The following is a 25,610-nucleotide window of genomic DNA, read 5'->3' as shown; positions in this document are numbered from 1 at the left end:
AATAACCTTCATTATCTTCACTATTTCTCCAATTTTCCGACTTCACATCTCTCCGGCAATCCTAAGTTAAACTCAACTCATTAAGCTTCAATTTCGTCTAAAAGTTGTAGATCTTGCACGAGTAGTTTGAGAGAACCATCATCATCTTCAGACCCCAAATTTCTGGCTGGAGCTGCTCCTTTTTCCCACCAATCAAAACCATCTAGCCACCTACTTCAAGCCTAAAATGTGGTAATTCCTCCATTTTCCTCCTATTTATCATATTTAATTAATTTAAACCAAATTTTAATTAATTTTATCCCTAAAATTTATTAATTAATTTATTTATTATTATCTTTTTTTTTAATTAATCAAACCTCTTTTCACCTAGCACTTAGCCAATTTCCACACTTATTCAATTATCCCAACGCATAACTAAAGGTCCAAAATTTCCACACTTTTTCAATTTCATCTCACATGTTGCCATGTTAAAGTCTATCCGAATGTGCTTGTCCATTACCTCATATTATGACTATGAGATTTGGCAAATGGACATTAAGACTACTTTTCTGAATGGCAATATTGAGGAGACCATATATATGGAGCAGCCTGAGAGATTCATAACCCAAGATCAAGAGCAAAAAGTTTGCAAGTTTAATCGGTCCATTTATGGATTGAAACAAGCTTCTCGATCTTGGAATATAAGATTTGATACTGCAATCAAATCTTAAGGCTTTGATTAGAATGTTAATGAGCCTTGTGTTTATAAGAGAATCATCAGCAGTTCAGTAGCTACCTTGTGTTTATAAGAGAATCATCAGCAGTTCAGTAGCTTTTCTTGTGTTGTATGTAGACGATATCCTACACATTAGGAATAATGTAGGTCTACTAACTGAAATTAAAAATTGGCTAGAGATCAATCCAAATGAAAGATTTTGGAGAGATGCAGTTTGTCCTGGGCATTCAGATCTTTAGAGATTGAAAGAATAAAACGATGGCCTTGTCTCAAGCATCAAACATTGATAAGATGCTTGGTTTTCGATGCAGAACTCCAAGAGAGGTTTGCTCTCTTTCAGTCATGGAGTTACTTTGTCTAAGGAATAATGTCCTAACACACCTCAAGAGGTTGAGGAAATGAGATAGATCCCCTATTCATTGGCTATTGGTAGCCTGATGAATACGATGTTATGTACTCGATGTGACCTCTGTTATGCAGTAGGGATAGTCAGTAGATGTTAACCTAATTCAAGATTTGATCATTGGATTTCCATTAAGAACATCCTCAAGTATCTTAGAGAATGAGGGACTACATGCTCGTGTATGGTTCTAAGGATTTGATCCTTATAGGATACACGAATTCTAATTTTTAGACTAATAAAGATTCTAGGAAATCCATTCAGGATCAGTGTTCACTCTTAACGGAGGAACTGTAGTTTAGAGGAGCACCAAGCAGGGGTACATTGTTGACTCCATTAAAGAGGCTGAGTATATAGCAGCTTGTGAAGCTGCCAAGGAAGTTGTATGGCTCAGAAAATTCTTGACTGGTCTAAAAGTGGTTCTAGACATGTCAAAATCCATCACACTTTAATGTGATAATAGTGGTGTTGTGACTAATTCTCAAGAGCCTAGGAGTCACAACGCGGGAAGCATATAGAGTGAAAGTATCATCTTATTCGAGAGATTATGCATCGAGGGGACATGATCGTCATGCAAGTAGCTTCAGCGTACAACGTTGCTGATCCATTTACGAAGTGATAGAGTAAACATGCAAATCACGGAAGCTAACAGAATCATTAAGCACTCTAATTACACTTAATTTGAATGATAAGCATGCTATAAAAACAAATTTATACAAAGAAGATTTTAGAAGTACAACCTTTGTAGATTTCCTTCAAATCCTTGCTAATCTCCACGAATTTGACCTTCAAATCTTCAGTAGACCACCAAGAGTGATTTGGAGAGGGTTTGACAAAAACTAAAAAATTCTGTAGAGTTTTCTTAAAATTATGAATGCATCCCCCAAAATTAAGAAAATTGAAATATTTATTCAATTCAAACGTGCAAGCACTTCATCATGCAATATTTTAACACTTCAAAATGCATTAGTAAAGTGAGCTAGGTATTGAAGTTTGGATAAATCCACTATCACAAGATGAAATTGGATAAATCTACTTTCAAATTAATTTCCAATCTTCAATTATATTTACATTAAAACTAAATTAAATATAATTTAAATTCAATTTCTTAACATTAAATTTCTCTCAGAATTGAAATTAATTAAATAAGTTAATTAATTAAACAAATTTAATTAATTGAATAATAATAATTTAATATGAAATATTAAATTAATACAACATCTAATTCAAACAAGAATCTCATTCATGTAATCAATATTTAAATCATTATTTAAATATATTTAACTCTCTAAATACATTTAATTTCATTAAATTTAAACGTTAATTATATCGAATATAATTATGAAAACCCAAAATTTGAATTTGAACATTTCAAATCCAAACCCTAAAATTGAATTTGAATGTTCAAATTCACTCAATATCTTAATCCAAGGTTTAATGTTTTACGAGCTAGTAGAGGGATCTTATGAACCTACAGATCATGAGTTACAACGATTTGAGATTAATTGGTTAAATTCTTTAATCCGAATTAACCAATATTCATTAACTACTAAGACATACCACTTTAGCTCGATAGTTGCACTCTCCTCATTGTAGATATATTTTTGTCCACTTGATTTAACCATGATTAGTAAGTCGATCCTACAAAGGTCGTTCGTATTTACAGCTAGGTCAAAATTACCATTTTACCCCTGTAAATACATCTTACTCTTTAAGTCACCATTGATCCTCTATTGAACAATTGTTTATAGTCCAACTAATAAACTATTGAGAATGGTGTCCTAAATCTCCTTGTAATCTCGTAGTTTGTAAACTTTGTATAAACATATTATTGTTAATAAAATAAGTGTTATTTTATTAGCATATACTCAATCTAGTAAACTAAGATCCAAGGTTATTTCATGTAATTTAAACAAGTATGTAGAGACATACAAGTAGATCTTGTTTAAATAATAACCTAAACGGTCTGTAGTAGATGGATAAGGTTGGGTACCTTATCCTATTGACACTACAGATACGGCTCGCTTTATAGGTGTTACAAATATTGTAAAGTGCTATAAATGATCTGATCCTGATCATTCATGTAGAGACATGCGAGCAGGGGTATCCTATACAAGGAGTTTGTATAAGACCAAACCACAAAATGATTAATCTCTTTATATAACGCCGTTAATAATAAAGACTTACATTTCACTTGGTTGACCATAGGTGACATGACCTGAATCCTGAGTAAGTTGTGAACTCCTTCTCATGAAGACGGTCCTTTGATTTGTATGGGTGAGAGTGGTCAGACTGCCAACTCAACAAGCCTACCATTTTGGGGATTTGTCTTACTGGGGAGCTAGAAACACAGCTACACAAGATGGAATTCACTCCTTCCTCGATGCAAGGGCAAGTAGATAAATTGCTCCCTTAAGGGTTGATTCCAAATCTTGAACATAGTGGTCACACCCTCTCCTGGCCCGAGAAGGACTTGGTCATAGTGGGACTATGATTTATTGTTCATTAGAGGGATCAGTGGTACTTAAAGAGTTAGATGTAACTATAGGGGCAAAACAGTATTTTGGCTCAGCTGTACTTACGAACAATTTGTGAAGGGTCATCGTACTATTGATTGGTTATATCCAATGGACATAGAAATTTATTTGTAGTGCAAAGAGTGCAGTTGTCAGCCTTTAGTGGAGTGACCGGTAGTTAACGAATATTGGGTAATTTAGTTAAAGAGTTTAATTAATTATCTGAGTATTGTTGAAGCTTCAATCTACATGTCCATAAGGTCCCCACTGCAGCTCAACCGGGATTTAATCTTTGGATTAATTTGAAGTGTTCAAATTAATTGAGGAAATTAACTATATATGATATAATTAATTATAATGTATTTGATACATTATATATGAGAGGAATTTGAATATGATTCAAATACCAATTATATGAATGAGATTCATATAATTAAATATAAATATGATTTATATTGAGAGGAGTTAAATATTTGAATATGATCCAAATATCATTTATATAGATGAGATTCATATAAGTGGATTTAATATAAATGTGATTTATATTAAATGTCATGTATAGTTGAGAGAGAATAAAATCTATAGTTTTTGTTGTATTTGATGCAATATACACTTATAGGCCATATGTTATATTTGATATAACATATAGTGTATATATATAATAAAGTAGTTATTATATATATATTCTATTGCTAATGCAAGAGCATAGCATGTTTGATATATGAAAGTCATATATGCTTATTAATTTATAAGTGTTTATTAATTTAAAATATGCACAACTATAAGTGTAAGGCAAAAACAGTGAGCACTAACAGGTGCAGTAAATCAAAATTAGCTTTAGGAAGAGTGATTAACTATTATACATAATTTCCAATTTTTGTCATGAGATTAATCAAATATATATAATCACTATATATAAAATTTTTAAAGCTCACAAAATTTATATGAGAATAATTTAAATATTTTAATAATCAAATAAGTTTCAATATTAGCATAAAAATAAAATTTAACTAATTCAACTCTCAGGTTAATTTACAGGTAGAGGTATCGTTTCCTTACAGTCAGCTTAAATAGTTTAGTCTAGCCAAAACAATCCTTGTATAGAGTTAAAAGTTAATTAATAGATTAATGAATCTAAGTGAATTATCAATTTTTTTTAAAACAAATCCACCTTAAGAAGTAACCTTTAATATTTTAAATCTTAAACCTTTCCAAATAAAGTTAAAGATAATTTTAGATATTTATTCTCATTTTGAAAGATAAAAGATAATATTATCAAAAGAAAAAATAAAAAATAATATTATTATAAGAGAATCTTACATTTATTTAAAAGAAACTCAAATCTTATCAAGAAGTATGCAATCCAATTAAGGAAATAAATATCTTAATTTAAGTTTTCATATACAATAATTATATTCAAAGATATAGAAAATATAAATTCATTAAGAAAATATCTCAATCAAATCTTTCAAATATAAAAATTTTATTTAAAAATAAGATAGCATGATTTATTCCTTAATCTAAACGATATTGGAAACATTTAAGACATACATTAGCATATTTGACATATCCATCAAATTTAACTAAAAATTTAAATTCAATATATATATTTGTTTCAAAATTATTTATGGCCAACAATACCAAATATGCATAAGCATATTTGTATATATTTCAAATAAAATTTAAGACGATATATACTTATCCAACGTACATTAGATATATTAATATACAGCATATGCACTCAAAAAGTATATATATATATATATATATATATATATAATAAGAAGTTGAGTGTTCAATGATTTATACGGATTTTCAATAAATTAATAATAATGTTTAACTACTCTATATATACCAAGCTAAACTCAAGACTCCACTTACACAACTGCAGGCTTAACACAAATCACTACTATAAAATTAGGCTTTTAACGTCGGTTTAAAACTAAGGGTACAATATCGTTTGAAAATCGACATCGAAGATCATGTTATAAAAGATCTTTAATGTCAGCTGTCTTTAATTCTAAACTGACATTAAAGACGCATCAAAGACAATAAAGACAACCGACATTAAACACCTTAAACAACATGTTCTTTAATATCAATGTCTTTAATGTCGATTGTCGGACATTAAATGTCTCTTTTTGTGACAGGCAAGGTCTGTCATCATTTTGGTACTTAAAAATAAAAAATAATATATATATATATTACTTGCACAAGTGTAAATCAATAGTATTTCTTTTTTACCTATACTTACAAAAAACAAAATCCTAAATCTTTTATATTTACAACTCAACTTTCAACAAACACAAAAAATTAATTAATATACAACAAAGAAAGTGACAAGTTGTTTAACTGAGTAACCTATGAATAAGTTGATATGATGGACGAAATCATCCATAAAAAATCATGCATAAACAACATACAATTTCAACTATTTCTTGGTTGAACCTTCTTCTTTCTTCAGGATTCACCGCAATGGAGAGCCCTCAACTCAACAAAAAAACACATTTAAGGGAATCCTTAAAAAATAAGTGACCAAAACTTTCTCCAAGCACCATGGGCCCTCCGGTCTTTTAAATTGCAACTTTAAAACAGCAATACCAACCTAAAATAAAATAGTTCACAATATTTAAAATGTTGATGGAGCATCAATGTCTATTAAACAAATTGTAATTATAAATTAAAACAAGAAAAGAAATAATTGCCTTTTATAGTGTACATTTAGATTTTTTTAAATCATGAAATGTTCTACAGCCTCAACAAATTTTAATTTACCCGTTCTATATAGAAAAGGAGGAGAATAGTTTAAATTTTTCCAATCAACGTAGCTAAGGTGTAAGTCTTTAAAACATAACACGTCAATTGTAAGAAGTTCTTATAGTTGTAATATGTTTCTGAATTTATTTCTTCTCAATTGTTGTGTGCTTGGTGCATTAGGAACTAACATACATAAGACAACAGGAATATAGCCAACAATTACCGCAAAGACTTAATTAACAGAAAAACAAATATATTTACTTGGCTTGTGTATTTACACGAAGTAATTGAGCCAAAAGTTATTCACAGATATATAAAATCAAACAAATAAGCCAAAAGTTGTTTAAAAAAAAAAAAAGAAAAAGAAAAAGACTAAAAAAAGCTTATGACATAAAGCTTTATAACATGGTAGTATGGCTATATTCATTAGTTTCCTAATTAACTTGAATACCTTAATTTCCACAAGGAACTCCCTTGAAGCTTGCATGGCCATCTTCATTATTGCAGCTTTCTATGTAAAAATTGGTAAAGGTGGAAGTGAGGATGAGTTTGAACAGAAATATTGAAAAAGAAGATAATGTGGTAAGCTGCTCACAAATGATGCAACCTGTAACGGCAACTATACACACTGTCACCTTCACCATTTGATTTAGTAGATTTCTTTAACGAACTTCCAGGGGCAAGAGCTAAAAGAACAAGGGATCAATAGAACCATAGTTACAAATCATCAGTTATAGCATTTCACAAATTTATACAATGAGATTATAACTCAGCTTAACAACATTCAAGGGAAATTTGAACGTATGAACCATTTTATGGGTCCAAAATGTCAAATGATCCATTTTTAAAAAATAATGTCAATTGACTCTCTGTTGACATCATCGCCATACCAAATTATGTAAATTGCCCTTACACCAGCCTCACAAGGTAAGTCTCGTTCTCGTTTGAAATTCCCTAGTTTGATGTGATTGCTCGTCAGTGTACAAATGATTTGACAATTTTCACGATGGAAGCCTCAAATCAATAACATCTAAGCACAATACAATGGTGATTTCTTTAAACTCTAAACTCCATTTCAACAGTGACTATTTCTCTGGTTTTCGATGGTGTTTTGTTGAACAGAGATTTTTCAAATGGGGATTTCCAAGACGAGACTTTTTCAGAACGGAATAGGTTTTTCATAAAGGTGTTTCATTATTTTGAGTCTGTTTAAATATTTTTGCTGTGTTATTTCTGGAAAGGTAGCATTACGAAATTTTGTATTGGGAGAGATAGAACGAGAGTGAGAAAGAGCAAGAGTAAGAGAGAGAGCAAGAGTAAGATTAAGAGAGACCAAGATTAAGAGCGAGACCGAGATTACGAGAGAGAGTGAAATTAAGAGAGAGCGTGAGATTAAGAGAGACTATGAGATTAAGAGAGAGCGAGAGTACACTTCAATTGCTTGTACAACTTAATGACAAATGTTCTCTTGCTTTGTAGGATGATAGAAAAGTGTCTACTTATTCGATATGGAGGTGGTTGGGATGAGAATGAAAGTTCGTATATTGGGAGACAGTTGACAGGAATAATTGTGCCTGTTTCATTGAAGTACGAATAACTTAAATCTCACATTTACAGGTTTACAAATGTCAGTTCTTCAGAGTTCGATCTTATACTGAAAGTTAAATATAAGCTTGAATATGAAGCCTCTCCACATTACATAAGGAATGATGATGATGTTTGCTTCCTTCTTTTTCGAGAAGACCTTAGTAGACTTTAGTTATCTGTAATACTGAAATCGAATGAGGACGAAAATATTAGAATGGGGTTTGGAAATGAGAGTTATGATGATACGACTGTGGACAGACAATACGAGGAATCATATCAGTTTCATCAGGAAGAGGATGATATTCCATTGTCTACCAACACTGTACCATTAACATTATCACTAAACAATGACCGCACTAATGCAGCAAGATTGAATTCAGAATTGGGCGGTACTTCAGTTGTTGGTAATGAGTGACCATTTAGATTCGATTATATGGATTGTGGTCATCCAAAGCAAAGTTATGGTCCTTCAGTGGATGTTAATGAGCAACCAATGGATTGAATGAAATGGATCACGATCATGGAGATGTGTGTCGTTCTACAACAGCTTTAGTGGTTCCACCATATGTGTCTTCAAGTCATAGGGCATAGTTGATTGTCCCTGGTACCTCTTCATCTGGGACAGAGGACGTTGAAGTTGGTCAACTATTTTTTAGCAAAAAGGACTTGAAAATGAGATTATCTATTTTGTCCTTCAACAAAAATTTTGAATTTAGGGTCAGAAAGTCAACTAAATCTCTGTTCACTGTTAAATGTATTGGGGAGATATATAAGTGGAGCCTTCGTTCAGTGAAAATGGAAGGGTCTGATATATTCAAGATCACAAAGTACTACAGTTCGCACATATGTTCCATTGAAATTCTGAATCACGACCATAGACAAGCAACTGCTATGGTTGTTGGTCAATTGATTAAAAATAAGTTCACGGGAATAGGACGTATTTCTAAACCATGTCATATTGTTGAGGATATGATGAAAGATTATAGAGTGAACATAAGTTATGATAAAGTGTGGCGTGCAAGGGAAGCCGCATATGATCTTACTAGAGATACTCCAGAATACTCATACTCCATACTACATGCTTATGGAGAAGTGTTAAAAATAGAGAATTCAGGTACAGTTTTTTAGATCGAACTTGAAGATGAGGTGCATTTCAAGTATATGTTTATGGCATTAGGGCCTTGTATTAGAGGTTTCGCAAACTATCGGCCTGTGATAATTGTTGATGGGTCACACTTGAAAGGAAAATACAAAGGCACCATGTTCGTTGCGGTTTCTTTGGACGGGAACAATCAATTATACCCACTAGCATATGCAATAGTGGACAATGAAAGCGATCGATCATGGAAATGGTTTATGACAAACTTGAAATGTAGTATCAGAGAACCTGATAATCTGGTGTTTGTGTCTGATCGGATGGTATCTATCAGCAATGCTATTCGTACATTTTTTCCCACGACATTTCATGGATTGTGCACATGGCACATAGAACAAAATCTTGTTATAAACTTTAAGGATAGCACGGTTGTTGGGATATTTAGAGATGTAGCAAGAGCATTTCGCATGACAGAGTTCCAAACAAAATGGGACGAACTCAGCAAAGGCATTTCGCATGACAGAGTTCCAGACAAAATGGGACGAACTCCATAGTTTTTTAGACGGTGTTGTCACGGAATATCTGGAAGACATCAATCTTCAAAGGTGGGCATGGGTTTACCAAATAGAACGAAGATATGATAACATGACATCCAACAATGTAGAGTATTTCAATTCGTTAACTAAAAAGTATCGCCTATTGCCCATAGTATGCTTGATTGAACATATTAGAGGAATGCTCCAATCGTGGTTCTACAAATGGAGGAATTATTGGGCATCTCGAACGACATTGCACCCTGACTACTGTGAAACCCAATTGGCAAGTGAGGCTGATAAGGGCAGATGATATCAGGTTGAGCCTATTGATTGTTATCGGGTCCATGTGCGAGATAATCGATTGAACGGTATTGTCAATCTTCACACGAAGGAATGCACGTGTAAGGAAATCGACTCACTTGGTATCCCGTGTTCGCATGCAATTGTTTCTGCTAAGGAACGAAATATACCCATCCAGAGTCTTAACAATCCACTTGGCCACATATCTGAATGAAAGAGACCACTTAGATATGTAGAAAAGACTATCCTTCCTCCGAAGTTTGTGGCACAAGTTGGGCAACGTAGAGTGAGAAAAATACCATCCAGAGGAGAATTTCGCAGACAAATGAAATGTGGTCGGTGTGGGAGTTATGGGCATAACCGCCAAAATTGTAACGAACCGCTCACAACCGTGCGACATGCTGAAAATACCAAAAACCGTGACACAAACACCTCTCATCTAATTTAGTTTATAACTAACTTGTAACATTTCATTTGTTATAAATACCATTGATCAGTTTTCTATATGTCATACTTGTAACGTACTTCATACTTTTTTATACTTGTAACATTTTATACTTCATACTTTCATCTTGTAAACAAAAAACAATAATAAGCTGGAGTATTTCTATAATAACAATCTTCATGTTGTAACATACTTTCTATTTTTTCAAAGTCTCGCTCTCTCTCAAAATCCAGTCTTTAGGGCATCCAGTGTCATCTCCTAAATAATGGTACCCCAATCAAGAAAGTTATGGTACTCTACGTTTTGAACGTCCCTAAGACGTTTGAGGTCTACTGCATTTTTCTGTTTTTTCTTTCCCATCATTGCAACCTTAATATAGTAGACTAATGTGATCTTCACAACATCCTCATCATTTTTAAACTCCAACTTCTTGTATTTTTCTTCAAGTAAACGGACATATAAGGTGTCTTTCGTCACTAGATTACCAAAAAACTTTATTGTAAGTTCATACGAGGACTGCTCATTCTGATCAACTCGTGTTGGGGATCACCATAAACTAGTCATCAACAAAAAATCATCCTTCGAAACAGCGACGACCTTTCCACAAACAGAGAATGACATTAAGTTAGATCTCGTCCTCTTCACTTCTCTCAGCAACATATGATGGATAATTGGGCTGTTAAACATCATGTCAACGTCTACAAATCGCCCAAAAATTGTTCTCTTGAACATGTCTAACTACCTTGGGGTAAGCTTCTCCTTCACAATCTTGTTTCATTAGCAATGTGGACCAAGCTCGTTACTTGACCAGGAAATCGGTCGATTACGGGTATTCTGAAATGCGTTGCCATCTTAAATCACTCCTGTATGAAATAAATATTCAATCAGTAAACTCCTTCAGAAAAAAAAATTGTAAAAAACGTTATGTTTAAATCTCGCTGGCATTGCTCTATCTGGTATCGCTCTCTTCGGTATTGTTGTCGCTCTCTCCGATATCGCTCTCTCTAGTGTCACTCTCTCTGGTGTCGCTCTCTCTAGTAACTCTCACTTATCTCACTCACATTCTCTCTTTTTACTCGTCTTCAACCACAGAACACATCGAAAACCAAAAAAACAAACAAAAAATCATAGGTTCACAATATTTCTAAACCCCAGAATGACCCACACTTTCTAGTGGCGCTCTATTTAGTATTGCTCTGTCGATTTCACTCTCACTTATCTCACTCACAAACTCTTTCTACTCGTCTTCAACCACAGAACACATCGAAAACCAAAAAAATAAACAAAAAAAATCATAGGTTCACAGTATTTCTAAACCCAGAACGACCCACAAAGCCCCATTACCGATCAGTTTAAGACATTTTCAGGCACAGATTGAAAGATTGACAAATCAGATTCGATTTGTCGGTGGCAGTGGAATCGTTTGCAAGTCGAAATGATGGATTCTAAAGAGTTTTTAGTTTATAAGCGATACGAAGCCGTTAGCCTTGGGAAATTTGAGTGGAGTTTTTAGTTTTGGTTGGTTTTCAGTAAAAAGGTAAGAAGACAAAGAGGTAAGGGCAATTTACGTAATTTGGTATGGCGATGATATCAACAGAGGGTCATTTGACATTATTTTTTTAAAATGGATCATTTGACATTTTGGACTCAAAAAATAGGTCATCCGTACAAATTTCCCCAACATTCAAGCACTCAAACCACTCCAAATGGATCAATGTGTTGCAAATACAAGAACATAAATACTTCATAACAATTAGACCACATGTTAACCAACTTTGGAAAGAATACATAATATTTCATAAATACTTTGTTACAAAATAGATTTACTTCGAATATCTCTGACAAAAAAAAAAACTTAAAACTTTATTCACATGATAAATAGAAAAATCCAATGAATATGATTGCTACATCACCGCAGAGCATTACATCCTTGCACATAAAAGATCAGAAACTAAAGCAAGAACATGTAAATTGTTGGTTTTTTAAATTCCTAAAACTAAGCTTATGGCTCCATTTAAAAATTTCATTGTTTATAAATAATCTTATAAACAAATCTTCAAATGTAGTTTATAAATGCTTTGACAATTCAACCAAATTCCACCTCTTACATTATCAAATTTCTCCTTAAAATCACATACCAATTGCAACAAATCCTACCATGCCAACTTAATACACAACCTTCAACCTGACTCAAAACAACAATAGAAAAAGGCCCAAAATGATAAAAACCCAAGGGAAATCCCCAAACACCAAAAACAAGCTTTATTAAACTCACTGCTCTATTTCAAAAGATTGTTAAAAGCAAAGAAATGCCCATTCCCCCAAAAAGATATAAAGTCAACAGTAAACCAACTAAAATCCTTCAAGAATACAGAGATTTGATATTAGCTTCTAATCAGGGTCCAAATACTCTCAACAAAATCCTCTGCAATAGAACACATAAAACTTCAAATTAAAACTTCCAAGAACACCAACTTCTCATTGGATGATTCATTCTCGAAATTTCAAACAACTGAACTTACGAAAAGAAATAAACTCAATTTGATGCATATATGCCACTGCCATCACTTTGCCTACAATTTCACCAATTAACTATAAAAGGAAACAATGTAATATAATCTCTAGCATATATAAATATAGAGAGAGAGCAGCAGCAACAGAGGAAACATTCAATAGTTGGGCATGTTCATGTAGAGTGCAATTTCAATTTTTCTATGCTAAGGCAACAAACAAACAGATCAACTTTACATTATGGGACTAATCAACTCCTTTCTTTCCACCCTTTAAAATAAAAATCTTTTTACATTTTGTAATTCTCTGAGTTGTACAGAAAGATAAGTATTCGAGCATGAAGACAGAGTTTTGACGCTAACTCTGCCCAAAATTGAAGACATGAAGCCTGAACTCAAATCCATTGAAATCTCTGTTCTGTTTTATTATGTTTGAACATATTTGATTGAATAAATACCCTCATTAACATTTAAAGCTCGTTAATCCGAAAATTTCAAGCCAAAAAAGATTTACTATGATTTAGTTGGATCAAAAGAGATTTGATTTACTTTTTTTTTCACGAATTTACAAAATCAAATATGGCTATAGAAAATACAGCCTACACGTGATTATTCGTCTGGAGCATCTCTTTTCTAAGATTAATATGAGGCCTACAGAGAAGTCTGACTTCTATTACCTCATTTATATTATAGTGCTTACTGTCCTCCCTCGTATGGCTCTGATTCGCTTTTTCTTCAAAAGTTTTAGGAAAGGAATTTAGAAAGCTCCAGGTCCAGATGGTAAACTCTTTTATCAGAGGAGAGAGTCAGCAAAAACCTATGAAAAGATGCTAGAATTAGCATGTTGAGCTGTCTCAACTGGATCAATAGCTTTGTTTTCTACCGGAAACTAATCTTTCCTGGTCTAAGGCAACACAACAGGAACAATAGCATATTACACATTAATATATATTTAAACATGGAGAACATATCAAATACACCATATTATTCATCAGCCAGTTCGCATAGATTGAAGGAATTTAATATGCAAAAGTGTAGTGAAACACACAAAAATGTATAGTCACAATATTTTAAGGGAAAAAATGTACTCTATTTTTGTATCTGAACACTTACACATACTCAAAAATATATATATTCAGGGGACATAAAGATCCATTTTTTTAAGAAATTGATATTTTACATCTGTTTTTAATTTTTTCTAACTGACATCAAAGTTCAAATTTCTTGTAGTGAATACTATAAAAATAGAGACTAAACTTTAGTTCAAATGGTTGAAAAATCTCATCACTCTAAAATAACTCCAATCAAATCCAAGTATAAACAAAGTTTAGGAAACCAAAATCACCCTGCAATCTACTGCTTAGGTTTTCCTTTTAAAGAAAATCTCATAATAGAAACTTTTTACCATCAATCTAGTTAAAAGTCTTTTTTAAAAAAAAAAAAAAAAACTAATACCAAATATACTTTAAAACTCAATTTGCAAGCGCAACAACACATGATAATGTTTATAAAACAAGAGAATAAAGAATAAAGTAGGAAGAAAAGAAAATAGAGAGTAAAAATTTCTCTATTCAATTGTATCTCTCAAAGGTTCTAATGATCACTCTTTATAGAGTTTACAAGATATGAAAAGGTAAATATATGAAAAAAGACAATAAGGAAGATATTTGAAAATAATATGTGGGGATATATAATCTACGGACATCAATATCTAACGTTCAAATATTTATAATAAGTATTAAATTTTAAATTATAAATGCCAAATTTAAAGGTAAACATAGCAAAATATAAAATGAAAAATTTAAAGAAACGCAATAAATAAAGTAATATAATGAAAATAGTAAACTGAGGTAAGAAAGTTTATTTACATTTAAATTTAAATAAGAGACCAATCAAAAAATTAATTTTTAGAAAATGGAAATAATCAATAAATAACATTTTAAAATATAAAAAGTGAAAGTCAAAAAACTCCAACCATGATACAATAACACCGGAATCCAAAAATGAGTAGCTTGATGATATTTGACATGATTTTCTTCTTCCTCACAATTGTTGTATTTAGAAAACGTAGAATAGCTTTTGAGAAAACCTTTTAAAGTTCTAGATCTATAAATGGTAAGTACAAACGTAACTAATTAACTAAATGATACCGTTTTGAATCAAGTACTAATTAACTTAATTGATTTAAATTAATTTTAACCGATTAACGAAAACTAAAGAAAATGTAAGTTATTTTGTTAACCAACAAACGTAAGAATTAACTAAATTAAATCAAATAAAAATACTTCAATAGTATGACATAGTTCATATAAAATGAGAATTTGTAAATACTAATATAAAATCAATATTTGATCAGTTATTAATCAATATCTATAATTAGATGAAATTCATTTTTCTGTTATAATCACACAAAATAAAAATATAACCATTTATTTTCATGAAGATAGATGACATTCTCATACAAATCTAATGTTATTATTCTCGTCAATTTATTTTCTAGCATTTATCATGGACAACCAACAAATCTAAGTAAAAACAACTTAGAGCTTCTAAATACTTATTTTGTTGAACTATGCTTAAATTATAGTCGACATTTTAAGCTAAATTTCTACATTTAATATTTTAAATTAGACTTCATGTCAATAAATTAGTGTTAATTTTTAAAGATGCCTTAAATGACCCACAAATGCTCAAACTAGTAAAGTACCTTTTTTTTTCCTTCTATTAACGAATCAAAATAGTCACCTTAAACACAAGTCAGCTACTAAATAATAATCAAGAGATTAATTTAAATTTCTCACATGCAAAAATTAACTGAGTCAGCTTGACCCGACATATAAATAGTAATAATAACATAGGAGTGTTGGTTAACAAAACTAAAAGGTTTACAATCAGTGTCTCTTAATATTATTATTCACCAACCTAATGACAATTTCAAAACAGTATTAACCATGAAAACCAAAAGAAAATTACAGAAAAACCTCCTTAATCTTAATCCTATATCTAAGAAACCACGAACAACGAACTTAAGTTGAAGAAAAATTTCTTATTTTAGTTGAAGGTTTGAGTAAAGTCAATGCCCGAACCTCCTCGATTCTCTCATTTTCCATATTTCAAGGTGCGTTCTTGACTTCTCCTCTTCCTCTGCTACTGTTTTTTTTTTTTTTCCCAAAGATCAAATATTTATTAATTGAGAGAACTTATGTGAAATAATTAAGTTTAAAATTTTGAGATTATATATGGTTACCGTAGTTGGAAAAAGGGGGAGCGTTTTTTAATCATGGGTTTTCACGCATCACGGCGGCTCTGATCCTTTCCACCGTGCATTTGATCAGACTGTTGACGGTGGCCACTGATCCGATTGAAAGTCTAGCCGTTGGAACTGAATCTACCAGGATTTGAAATGCAACTGTGATGAGCGACCCACCGGATCCCAGCTCCAGAATTTCGCCGCCGTTGTTGCATCCTCCGCCGGGTCCGTCTGGAAGTATGGCGAATCCCGACGGTAGAAGTGCCACATAATCTGGATCGCAACCGCTTAGCACCACGTTCATTGCAACGGTGTCTACCGGAGCATAAATAACGTACGATCCCGTTGAGTCGGTGCAGCTTTCTTGTAGTATCAGCATATTGCTCTGGCTCGAATTCGCACTCTGCAAAACCAATTTTAAAATTTTCATTAATTTGTTCTGTTGCCCAAATCTTATTTCGATTAATTTACTCACATTGACACGAAGCAAGGAGACACAATTCCCGGAGTGACGGCCGTTGGCTATGTGCGCCATTTCCTGAACCAATCCCCCATTCGACAGAATATCCCACTGAAAAACATTGCAAATATTTCAATACTCTGTTGACTTGATAATTTTAAGAATATTTTTGTTTGTATGTACGGACCTCGCTTCGAGATTTCTCTTTCCGGAGGAAATCAAAGACAACCTTAGGTGAAACCGGGATCCAAAAAGAAGTGGCAGCGCTCAGAACAACACCGGGTGGTCGCCCTGGTTCGTCGGTACTTTTCCTCGTCACAACACGAACCTCATCGCCGGCGGCAGCAGGTAATGCCGTCCAAGCGTGTACACTGGACGCGCCAACACCGGCACAGAAGCTGGTCACCATTCTCTCCGCTAACTTCAGCATACTCTTCCTGCCTTCAATACTCGATATCACTGGAATGAAATTGGATTAAATTAAATTAGTGGTAATGATGGGGGGAAAAGGAGAAAAACAGAGGAAATGAATGAAAGAGTGGTACCACGTAAATCGCCGGTGGGAATGGTGGTGGCGATTGAAGTGGCGAAACGCTCAGATTGGCGATCTAAGGTAGCGACCCATCGTTTAGCCCCGAAAGCGAGGCCGGAATTAACGAGAGGCCTGTACATCGTGGGGATGCCAGTTTCGTCGACTTCAACATGTTCGACCCAAGTGATCTGAAAAATGATTCCACGAATTTAAATAGAGAACTGATAATGTTAAGGGAAAAAAGGGGGAGTTAAAGAAGTAAGGAAGAATACCTTGGAATAGCCGTTGGGCAATTCTTGAATTAAGCAACCAGAGGGTTTTCTTCGGGTGGTAGGGATGAGAGAAGGGCGCAAGGTGTCTAAAGAAACATCAGCAACAGCCCATATCCCGTCGCTTTGTTGTTTGCAGTATCTTACGAAGTAGTTTTCACGAGTCGGAACTAGCGGCGATGGGACTTGGAATTCAGCGCTCATCTGCTCGTATACAAAACCATCCATTTTAACCACTTTCAATTTTATTTTTACCTTTCTTTAAATGCAAACTCATTTTGATTTCTATTATTTCAAAATGCTTATTTTGTATCCTTCTAAAATGTTCATTTTTATTTTTGTAACTGAGTTTAGTTTAATTGGTAATGACATGTACTATCTCTCAAAAGGTCGAAAATTTAATCTACAAAAATTAATCAAAGTTGAAAATAGGTTAACAAAAATGAAAATTTTGAAACTACAAAATCAAAATGAACCAAAATAGTATTTGAATCTTTCATTTTCATAGCTCCTAAAGTTTAATTTTGGAGTTAGGGCAATTTTTTTCTTTTTTTAAAAAGTAATGAGGTGGACCTAAGCCACACTATCTTTATTGCATTTTAAGTTTATTTCTAAAACTTTATAACATTTTACACCTCATTAAGTAATCTTTTTGGTTTTTTAGTTTTTTTTTTTTTTAAGTTGAGTATATAGATACCCCTTTTATTTAGAGTTGTTTTCAAATATAAGAAAATGAACTAAAATACTTATAAATATAACAAAATTTTACCGTCTATCTATAATAAATTGCTATCTATGTCTATTTGTGTTATAATAGACACAAATAATAGTCTATCACATATATATTATAATATTTTGCTATTATTTGTAAATACCGCAGTTTTTTCATTTAAAACAATTTTTCTTTATTTATTGATTTTTATGTTTTGTTGTCTACAATTTAGGATTATTTTTAAAGTAAACATATATATGCGCATCTCACATGTCTACATAAAAAATATGAAAATTATAAATAAGAAATTATGAAAAAGAAATACAATTTTAAAAAAATTAAATTGTTACTGAACAAAACCTGAGTATTTAAAATTTAATGAGTAATGAATTAATTTCTATTGTGAAACTTTGATAGTTACTATGCGTCATCGTTCCTATATATATATATGTGAACGAGATATTACGTTATTAAAAAAAACATTAGTGGTTAGTCTTTTAACCGATAGAAAAAAAAAAATGAAATTTGTATCAATAATCTCCTAAAATTTTGTGTAAAAGAAATTAAACATTCTCGTGTTACTCTAATTTCTATATCAGATTTATGAATAAATAATTTTAAAATTAACCAGTAAAAATGGGGGGGAAAGTGAAATAATTGAGAAAAAAAAAATGAAATAGGGTTTAGTTTGAGTACCACGTGCAAGGCCCCGTTGAAGTTTCCAGGTAGGCCAGGCGAAAGAATTTCCACAGTGGATGCTCTCGAAACAATGCCGCAAAACACCGTGGACCATTGCGTCTAATTACAAAACAAACAAAAATTAATTAATAAAAATCTTTGTACTCGATATGAAAACAAACAATAATAATTATTAAGAGACAAAATTAAACGTACAGCATCCATAAAAGTATCGACAAGCTTGATATGGTTCATGAAAACAATAGCCGAAACTCTCGAAGCTTCAGTTCTAAAGCCCATGGGCTTTCCCCCAATTCCACCTCCGAAACTGCTCAAATACTCCGCTTCGTTAAGAACCACTTCGCTCGACGACTTCCCATCACCCGCAACCCACAACGGCTCCCCGCCCTGAGCCATTCTCCTCAATTCCTCCATCCCCGAAACCGCCAGCTCCACGATCACCGGCTTCTCCCCTTCTGATGGTCTCGATATCGACCGGAAAAAATCCGCTGCACCGTACATTTCCCCCACGAATCCCGACGACTGTGGACCGAAATTTGTGATGCCCAAGTCCAGGGATCGCGTCGAAGCATTCGTCGGCAGTTGATAGTACGGCTTTGTGCATTTCGATCCATATCCACTCATTCGCTCGATCTGTCTCATATATTATCATCAATCCCAGCTCAAAATCAGCGTATAAATCCCAACCATTTAATTAGAATTTTGATCTAAATTGTTTGAAAAAAGTTAGATTTTAGTGATACTAATAAATGTCTATCTTAATATAATTTTGTTATATTCGTACATGAGTTGTATTTGTTATGTATACATTAGTGATCAATAAAGTAAAACTATCTCTTGAAAATGTCATGTGTTAACTGTCTTATTATACATCTTAAAAAAATAATCCAATTTTATTTGAGTTGTCAATTATTTGAATTAAAATATGTACTCTCTTCATTTATTATTTGTTAAATCGGCATCTTTTTTCTTTAGTGACGTGTGGTCCATCAACATTTATGGAAATAAAAATATAGGGTAAATTTGAGAGTATCGTGCACAGGTAATATTAAAAATCTAATGTATTTTTTTTAGAAAGAAAATTAAGTACAGATATTTAATAGAGTAAACTGTTAATTAAACATTTATGACAAAGAACGGAAAGAGACATGGTGTTATAAATTCAAGACAATCATAAAAATCTCTATTTCCCATATTTTTGTAATTATGATCTCTACCCACAGCCATTACAGTACTCGTTACAGCCAACTATTATATTATTTAATTTTTGGGAAGAAATACACACCATCTGTTTTTTTTTTTTTTTTATTTGATTCTTATGTTACTACTGTGTTTTCAGTTTAATTTCTATTTGTGTTATATCTTTTATCTTTTGACTTTTGAATTTTGTTTTCATTAATCCTTGTATTTTAATATTTTATGCTTTTATCTTTGAGTATTAAATAATGATCATTTTGCTAATTCAATAAACTAATTTCAAATGATCATTTTGCTAATTCAATGAACTAATTTGAAATAATTACAATCTGAAATTTTTAATTAATTTTAACAGTGATGAAAGATAAGTGAAATTTAATTTAATTCCTTTAAATTAATTATTAGGTATTAAAATCAACAGTTGAAGTAAGTATTTAATGAAAAAGCAAAGTTAAAAGTATAAATTTTGAAGCTTTAAGAATCAAATTGAAACGAAACTCGAAACTCGAAAGTAAAAATGTAACATTTTGACACCTGAAGACCAAATAGAAATTAATATTAATATAAAAAATCAAGTAAAAATATAACATTTTGAAACTTAAAAGCAAAAGAAAACTAGATCCAAAACTCCAAAATCAAAAAAGTATTTTTTTTCCCTTAATTTTTTGTTCAAAGATCTATGAAATGGACTTCGCAAAAATAAGTTTAGCTTAATTGTAATTAGTATACACTTCTTCTATCAAGATCGGAGGTCAAATCGCCTAGCCTTGTAATCTAAGAAGCACAGACACAGATAAGAATATAGGATATGGATACGATACGATATGACGATATGTCAATTTTTAAAAAGCTAAGATATAGATACGTTGAAGAAATGTTGTATATGTATATAGGTATTTATATATTGTTATATTACATATTTTAAGTTAGATTAAAATAGATTCAAGAAGGGAGTGAAAATTTGAAAAGAAAAAAAAAAACCAATAATGTTGAGTGGTGGTTGAGCGACTAGAGTAGATGGTAGGAAAAAGTAGATGATAAAAATTGAAGAATGAAATTGAGGATGAAAGGGGATGTGAATCATGATTTTGATAATGAGAAAGAAGAGAATAATGAAGATCTAATAACGTTTCGGGCTTTTTCTTTTAACATTTTATGTTTTTATCAGTTTTAATTTATTTTATTTTTGCTTGCTCGATTTAAGTGGACTTTTGTGGTTGGGAGTGATTTTGAAATGGCTAAAATCACTTTTGTCATTTTCAAAATCACCGTGAAACATATTTAATCCTTCAAAACTAATTTTAATGATATGAAAATCGCATCTAAAAGTGTAATCTTGAAAACTAAATTAATTTTGAGTAGTTGTTTTCGAGTGATTTTAAAAATTAAAAAAAAAAAGTGACTTTTGATTATTTTTAAATCCTTCCGAAACATGCACTTTTATAAAATGGGTTGGGTTTTTTAAGTGGTTGAACTTAAATTTAAAAAAAAAAAAAAAAAAAAAAAAAAAAAAAAAAAAAAAACCAGTGTATACTATTCACGTATCTGGTAGCAGATACGCATATTTGAAAATTTAAAAAAAAAAAAAATCAGGTACTTCAAATCATATATCATATCTAGGATAACGATTCTCGACACAATTAAAAGTATCTATACTTCCTAGTTTGTAATAGTATTATGTGAGGGTGGGATAAGAGAGTTCAAATATCACAACTAGGTAGAGGACATATGATGTCTTAATCAATTGAATCCCTGCCACCTGCCACCCATCACCCCCACTTATATATACATATTGCAATGTTTAAAAAAAGAAAAGAAAAAAAGAATTAATGTACGGAAAGAAAGGAAATTTACAAGAATACCCTTGGTGCATTTGAAGTTGAATGGAATTAAATACGTAATAATATAGCATTGAACTGGTATCTTCACAAAATTTAGTTTGGATGGCCCAAAAAATAAACCCGGCCGTATGTGTTCGTGAATAATAAATTTGCAATCAATGTTTTGCTTGTAATGGTATAGTTTTTGCTACTTATATCTATCCAAAAAATCTTATAAGTAGCTGTCACAATTAAAAAGATGAATGTCTGGGCTCACTCATAAAATAACTACGAAATCTATACCCACGCAACGTAATCCATTTTTATTTTTTATTTTTTAAAAAAGTGGAACAAATTAAATGGTTATTCATTGAGAAAATTTAAAAAAAGAAAAAAAGAAATTTAACCCAAATCTGAATCTGGTAAGGGGGTTTTTTAGATTCTTACTTTTTAGCTTACTTGTTGCAGGATAGCCTATAACCTATTTTAAGTTATAAAAAAAAAAAATAAAAAAAAATAGGGAAAACAAAATAAAATAAAGAATGTTAAAAAAGAAAGAGAAATGAGAGTGTGACCTCATCTCGCAAGCGGGAATTTTCAATGCGCAAATGTTGGTCGTCAAAGGACATTTCGCCGAGTGCAGTGGAGGAAGAACCGCAGTTAGGGCAAGTTGAATGCGCAAATGCTTCTCTGTAACGAATATTCTCAGCACGAAGCTTCTCGTTTTCGGCCTTCAAAATTGCGTTTTCATGTCTCTCATGTTGAGCCTTCTCCCCCATTCAAAAGCAAACGTTAAAATCACTTTTCAAATATATAAAACCATCCCTATTCTAAAATATTACACATCTACTATTATCAAATTGAAACAAAATTCAAAATTTGACTAAATGTATAATATTTTCAAATTTAGAAACCAAACCCAAAATTTAGTAACGTAGAAGATGTGATTCCTTGAAATAAAATATTAAATAGATTTTGTTGTTCACCTTCATCTGGGTGCGTTTGTTTTGAAACCAAAACTTCACTTGCAATGGCTCCAACCCCAGCTCGCGGCTCAGCTCCATTCTCTGCTTGTCATCAGGGTGAGGACATTCCTTGAAAAATCTGACACATCAAAGTTCATATCAATCATGAAGAAAAGTTATGGAAAGATAGGTAAGTTCAGACAACACTAAAGTCATATCAATCATGAAGAAAAGTTATAGAAAGATAGGTAAGTTCAGACAACACTAAAGGAAAGAAGAAAATGATTGGTGCTTACGCCTCCATTTCTTGGATTTGATGTTGTGTATGACGATTGTAACGTTTCTTTTTTGAGCGTTGTTGGTCAGTTCCACAAGCAGCTTCTAAGATTTCTGCGCCTGATTTGGTCTCAAATTCATCATCTCTCATATTTTCCAACTCCTCGAGCATATGATGGTGAGTATCAAACATATCTGGATCGAACATCTTCACTCACTCGCCAATTTTCTTTTCTATTATTAGAAAATAATACAGTAAATACTCTTCCAAGCTTCACCTAAAAACAAGAAGAAGAAGAAGGGGAAAAAAAAAACACACACACACACAACAAAACATGCACGCACTTCTTCGTCAGTGAGAAACTCGAAAAGAAAAAGGAAAACAGAACATTGATTTTGATTGTTATTAATGATGTATTATTAATCATTGTAAGTTTTGTGTCCCATTTTGTACGAAACAGTGCTTCATACAGTACCTAGTTTTTAAGGAACACAGTCCTATATTTTAACATTTTCGTGTACAATAAAGTAAAAACAAGCCATTGAACAAAATTACTAAAATTATAATCTAATTAACGGTATCCGAAACTGGTGCCTCTTTATTACAAATCATATTCAAATTCCATACATAATCAACCAAAAATAATTTTCACCTTTTTGCAATTACATATTGAAAAAAAAAATCAAAATATATATTTTTTACTTGGGTGTAGCTTAAAACATCATTTCAATAACAAATAAAAAAAAAAACATTTTTTTAAAGAAAAAATTTGTCATATGATAACTTGTGATTAAGTATTTGAACGTGACGAACATTTGATACAATCCGAGCTGCACCCAATTCCCTTATTATTACAAAAAAAAAAAAAATAATAATACAGTACCAAGTTTTTAAGGAACACATATATTTTAATAGAGAGAATTCATTGAATAGTTTATGGTTAAGAAGTTAAAATATGATGACATAGAAGAGGATACCTGGGTGGATTGGCGCAGAAAAGGAAGCAAAGAAGGGACGTTAAGGGAAAGAGATAATCATAATGGGAGAAGACAGAAGAAACAAAGAGGGAAAAGTAGGGTTGTTTTTGGAAGAGAAATGGGATTATAAGTTGGTATAAAATTGTAAAAAAAAAATACACAAGGGGGAATGAAATGAACGATTCTGAGACTGAGAATTTGGAAGAGAGAATCAGAGAGATATGGGAAAGAAGAAAAAGAAAAGAAAAAGAAAAGAAGTTTGGATAATTTTAGTTATAGGAAAGAGCATAGCCGGAATTCGACCAGGTTGTATAACTTATAAGTAATCAAACAAACAACCTTCTGTACGGTATGTGCTGAGTGCAATGCTCAGACAAAAAGCTGATACTATTGCTTATGCCTATCAGCAACCAGCAACCCCATAAACGCATCCATAACAATCCATTAATTCTACCATTTAACTATATTTTTATTTTTTTAATATAAACATACCACTACACCTACGTACGTACGTATATACATACGTACGTATATACGCTTCCAACTTTTTTTGTTTATATTTTTATTTTCAATGCTTATATGAGATCAAAACATATATTGGCAAACTGAAGTCAAATCATGAAAATGAAGTTACCACGAATGCAAATCTACAATAATTATTATGTATAAAAGCATGTACAAGCTTTTTTATTATTATTTTAATTATAAAAACGTATGGATAATTTTAAATTTATAAAAAAAATATGTAAGTACATCTCAACTAAGTTGACACATGTATAATATCCTCATTCTAATTTCAAATAATGTTGGTCTTTTTTTTTTTTCCATGATCTTACAAATGAATTAAGTAATTTTATTTACGACTTTAAAATTGAATATTCAATTCTCTCCCTTTATATACGTCAAAGAAAAAGTTGCGATGCAATAATCAATACGTGAAGAGTAAAGGGGCATAAAGTGACTATTCATTTCCATAGATTATTTATACGTGAGTGGGGCTTCGAAATGTACGAATTGTGATTTTCTCACATTTTTCATTCAATAAAAAAGGGGGGTGGGGGTTATTTAGAAAAATGCATTTTGAATGCCTTGAATTTAATTATTTAAAAAAGAAAATAGGGGGGATGTGCTTATGAAATGAAAAGGAATGAGATAATGAACGAGATGTTTGGGGCCATAATAAAGGGAGGGATGAAATAGCAATAAATAAGGAAAAGAAGGGCAGAGGAGGGGATATAGATGAGAAGAGAAATGGAGAGGAAATGAAAAATAAATAAATAAATAAATAAATATTATTATTATTATTATGATTTAAAAAAAAATTGTGGGTTGGAAATGTGAGGACAGAATAAAGCAAGGTTGGTGAGATTTGCAGGGAGGGTATTAAGAAAGGAGGAAATTGCATTTAATGGACACTGGAGAAAGGATTTATGGAATAAGGAAAGAGAGAGGGTTTTAAATTTGAGTATGGTGAAAAGAATTACTGCCTACTTTACTACCCCCAACTTCTCTCACCATTCAAGTGTGAATTTGCTGCCAGACCCACATTAAATACTTAATTGCAAAAGCATCCCCCCCGCTCATTTATAT

The 25,610-nt window shown here is 31.9% G+C and overlaps 1 protein-coding gene across 2 annotated transcripts; it reads right to left on the bottom strand.

Moving 5' to 3' along the window:
* Positions 1 to 15,680: 15,680 nt before the first annotated feature.
* LOC120072978 (homeobox-leucine zipper protein MERISTEM L1-like) lies at positions 15,681 to 24,287 on the bottom strand. Of its 2 annotated transcripts, none has more exons than XM_039025527.1 (12): positions 24,021 to 24,287; positions 23,063 to 23,320; positions 22,788 to 22,905; positions 22,377 to 22,568; positions 18,980 to 19,417; positions 18,782 to 18,883; positions 17,377 to 17,577; positions 17,118 to 17,292; positions 16,760 to 17,031; positions 16,588 to 16,683; positions 16,110 to 16,515; positions 15,681 to 16,012 (listed from the first exon to the last, which is right to left on the bottom strand). In XM_039025527.1, the coding sequence occupies exons 2-11, from the start codon at positions 23,248 to 23,250 to the stop codon at positions 16,141 to 16,143; spliced, it is 2,157 nt and encodes a 718-aa protein (XP_038881455.1). In that variant the 5' UTR covers positions 23,251 to 23,320; positions 24,021 to 24,287; the 3' UTR covers positions 15,681 to 16,012; positions 16,110 to 16,140. The 2 variants fall into 2 exon arrangements, with proteins under 2 accessions (XP_038881455.1, XP_038881456.1); XM_039025528.1 differs by having other exon boundaries at positions 23,063 to 23,276.
* Positions 24,288 to 25,610: the final 1,323 nt, after the last annotated feature.

This window comes from Benincasa hispida, chromosome 3, assembly GCF_009727055.1.
Source record: "Benincasa hispida cultivar B227 chromosome 3, ASM972705v1, whole genome shotgun sequence".
Taxonomy (NCBI): domain Eukaryota; kingdom Viridiplantae; phylum Streptophyta; class Magnoliopsida; order Cucurbitales; family Cucurbitaceae; genus Benincasa; species Benincasa hispida.
The sequence above is the reverse complement of the archived record's forward strand: the minus strand, read 5'-3'. Positions and strand labels throughout refer to the sequence as shown.

What these genes read in the sequence shown, in the direction of transcription:
- LOC120072978 (XM_039025527.1), bottom strand. Translation starts at nt 23,250, where the DNA reads ATGTTCGATCCAGATATGTTTGATACTCACCATCATATGCTCGAGGAG. An exon ending in TCAACGGGGCCTTGCACGTG is followed by an intron (nt 17,578 to 18,781) that starts GTACTCAAACTA and finishes GTATACGAGCAG; the next exon opens with ATGAGCGCTGAATTCCAAGT. An exon ending in TCTCCTTGCTTCGTGTCAAT is followed by an intron (nt 16,516 to 16,587) that starts GTGAGTAAATTA and finishes TTGGTTTTGCAG; the next exon opens with AGTGCGAATTCGAGCCAGAG.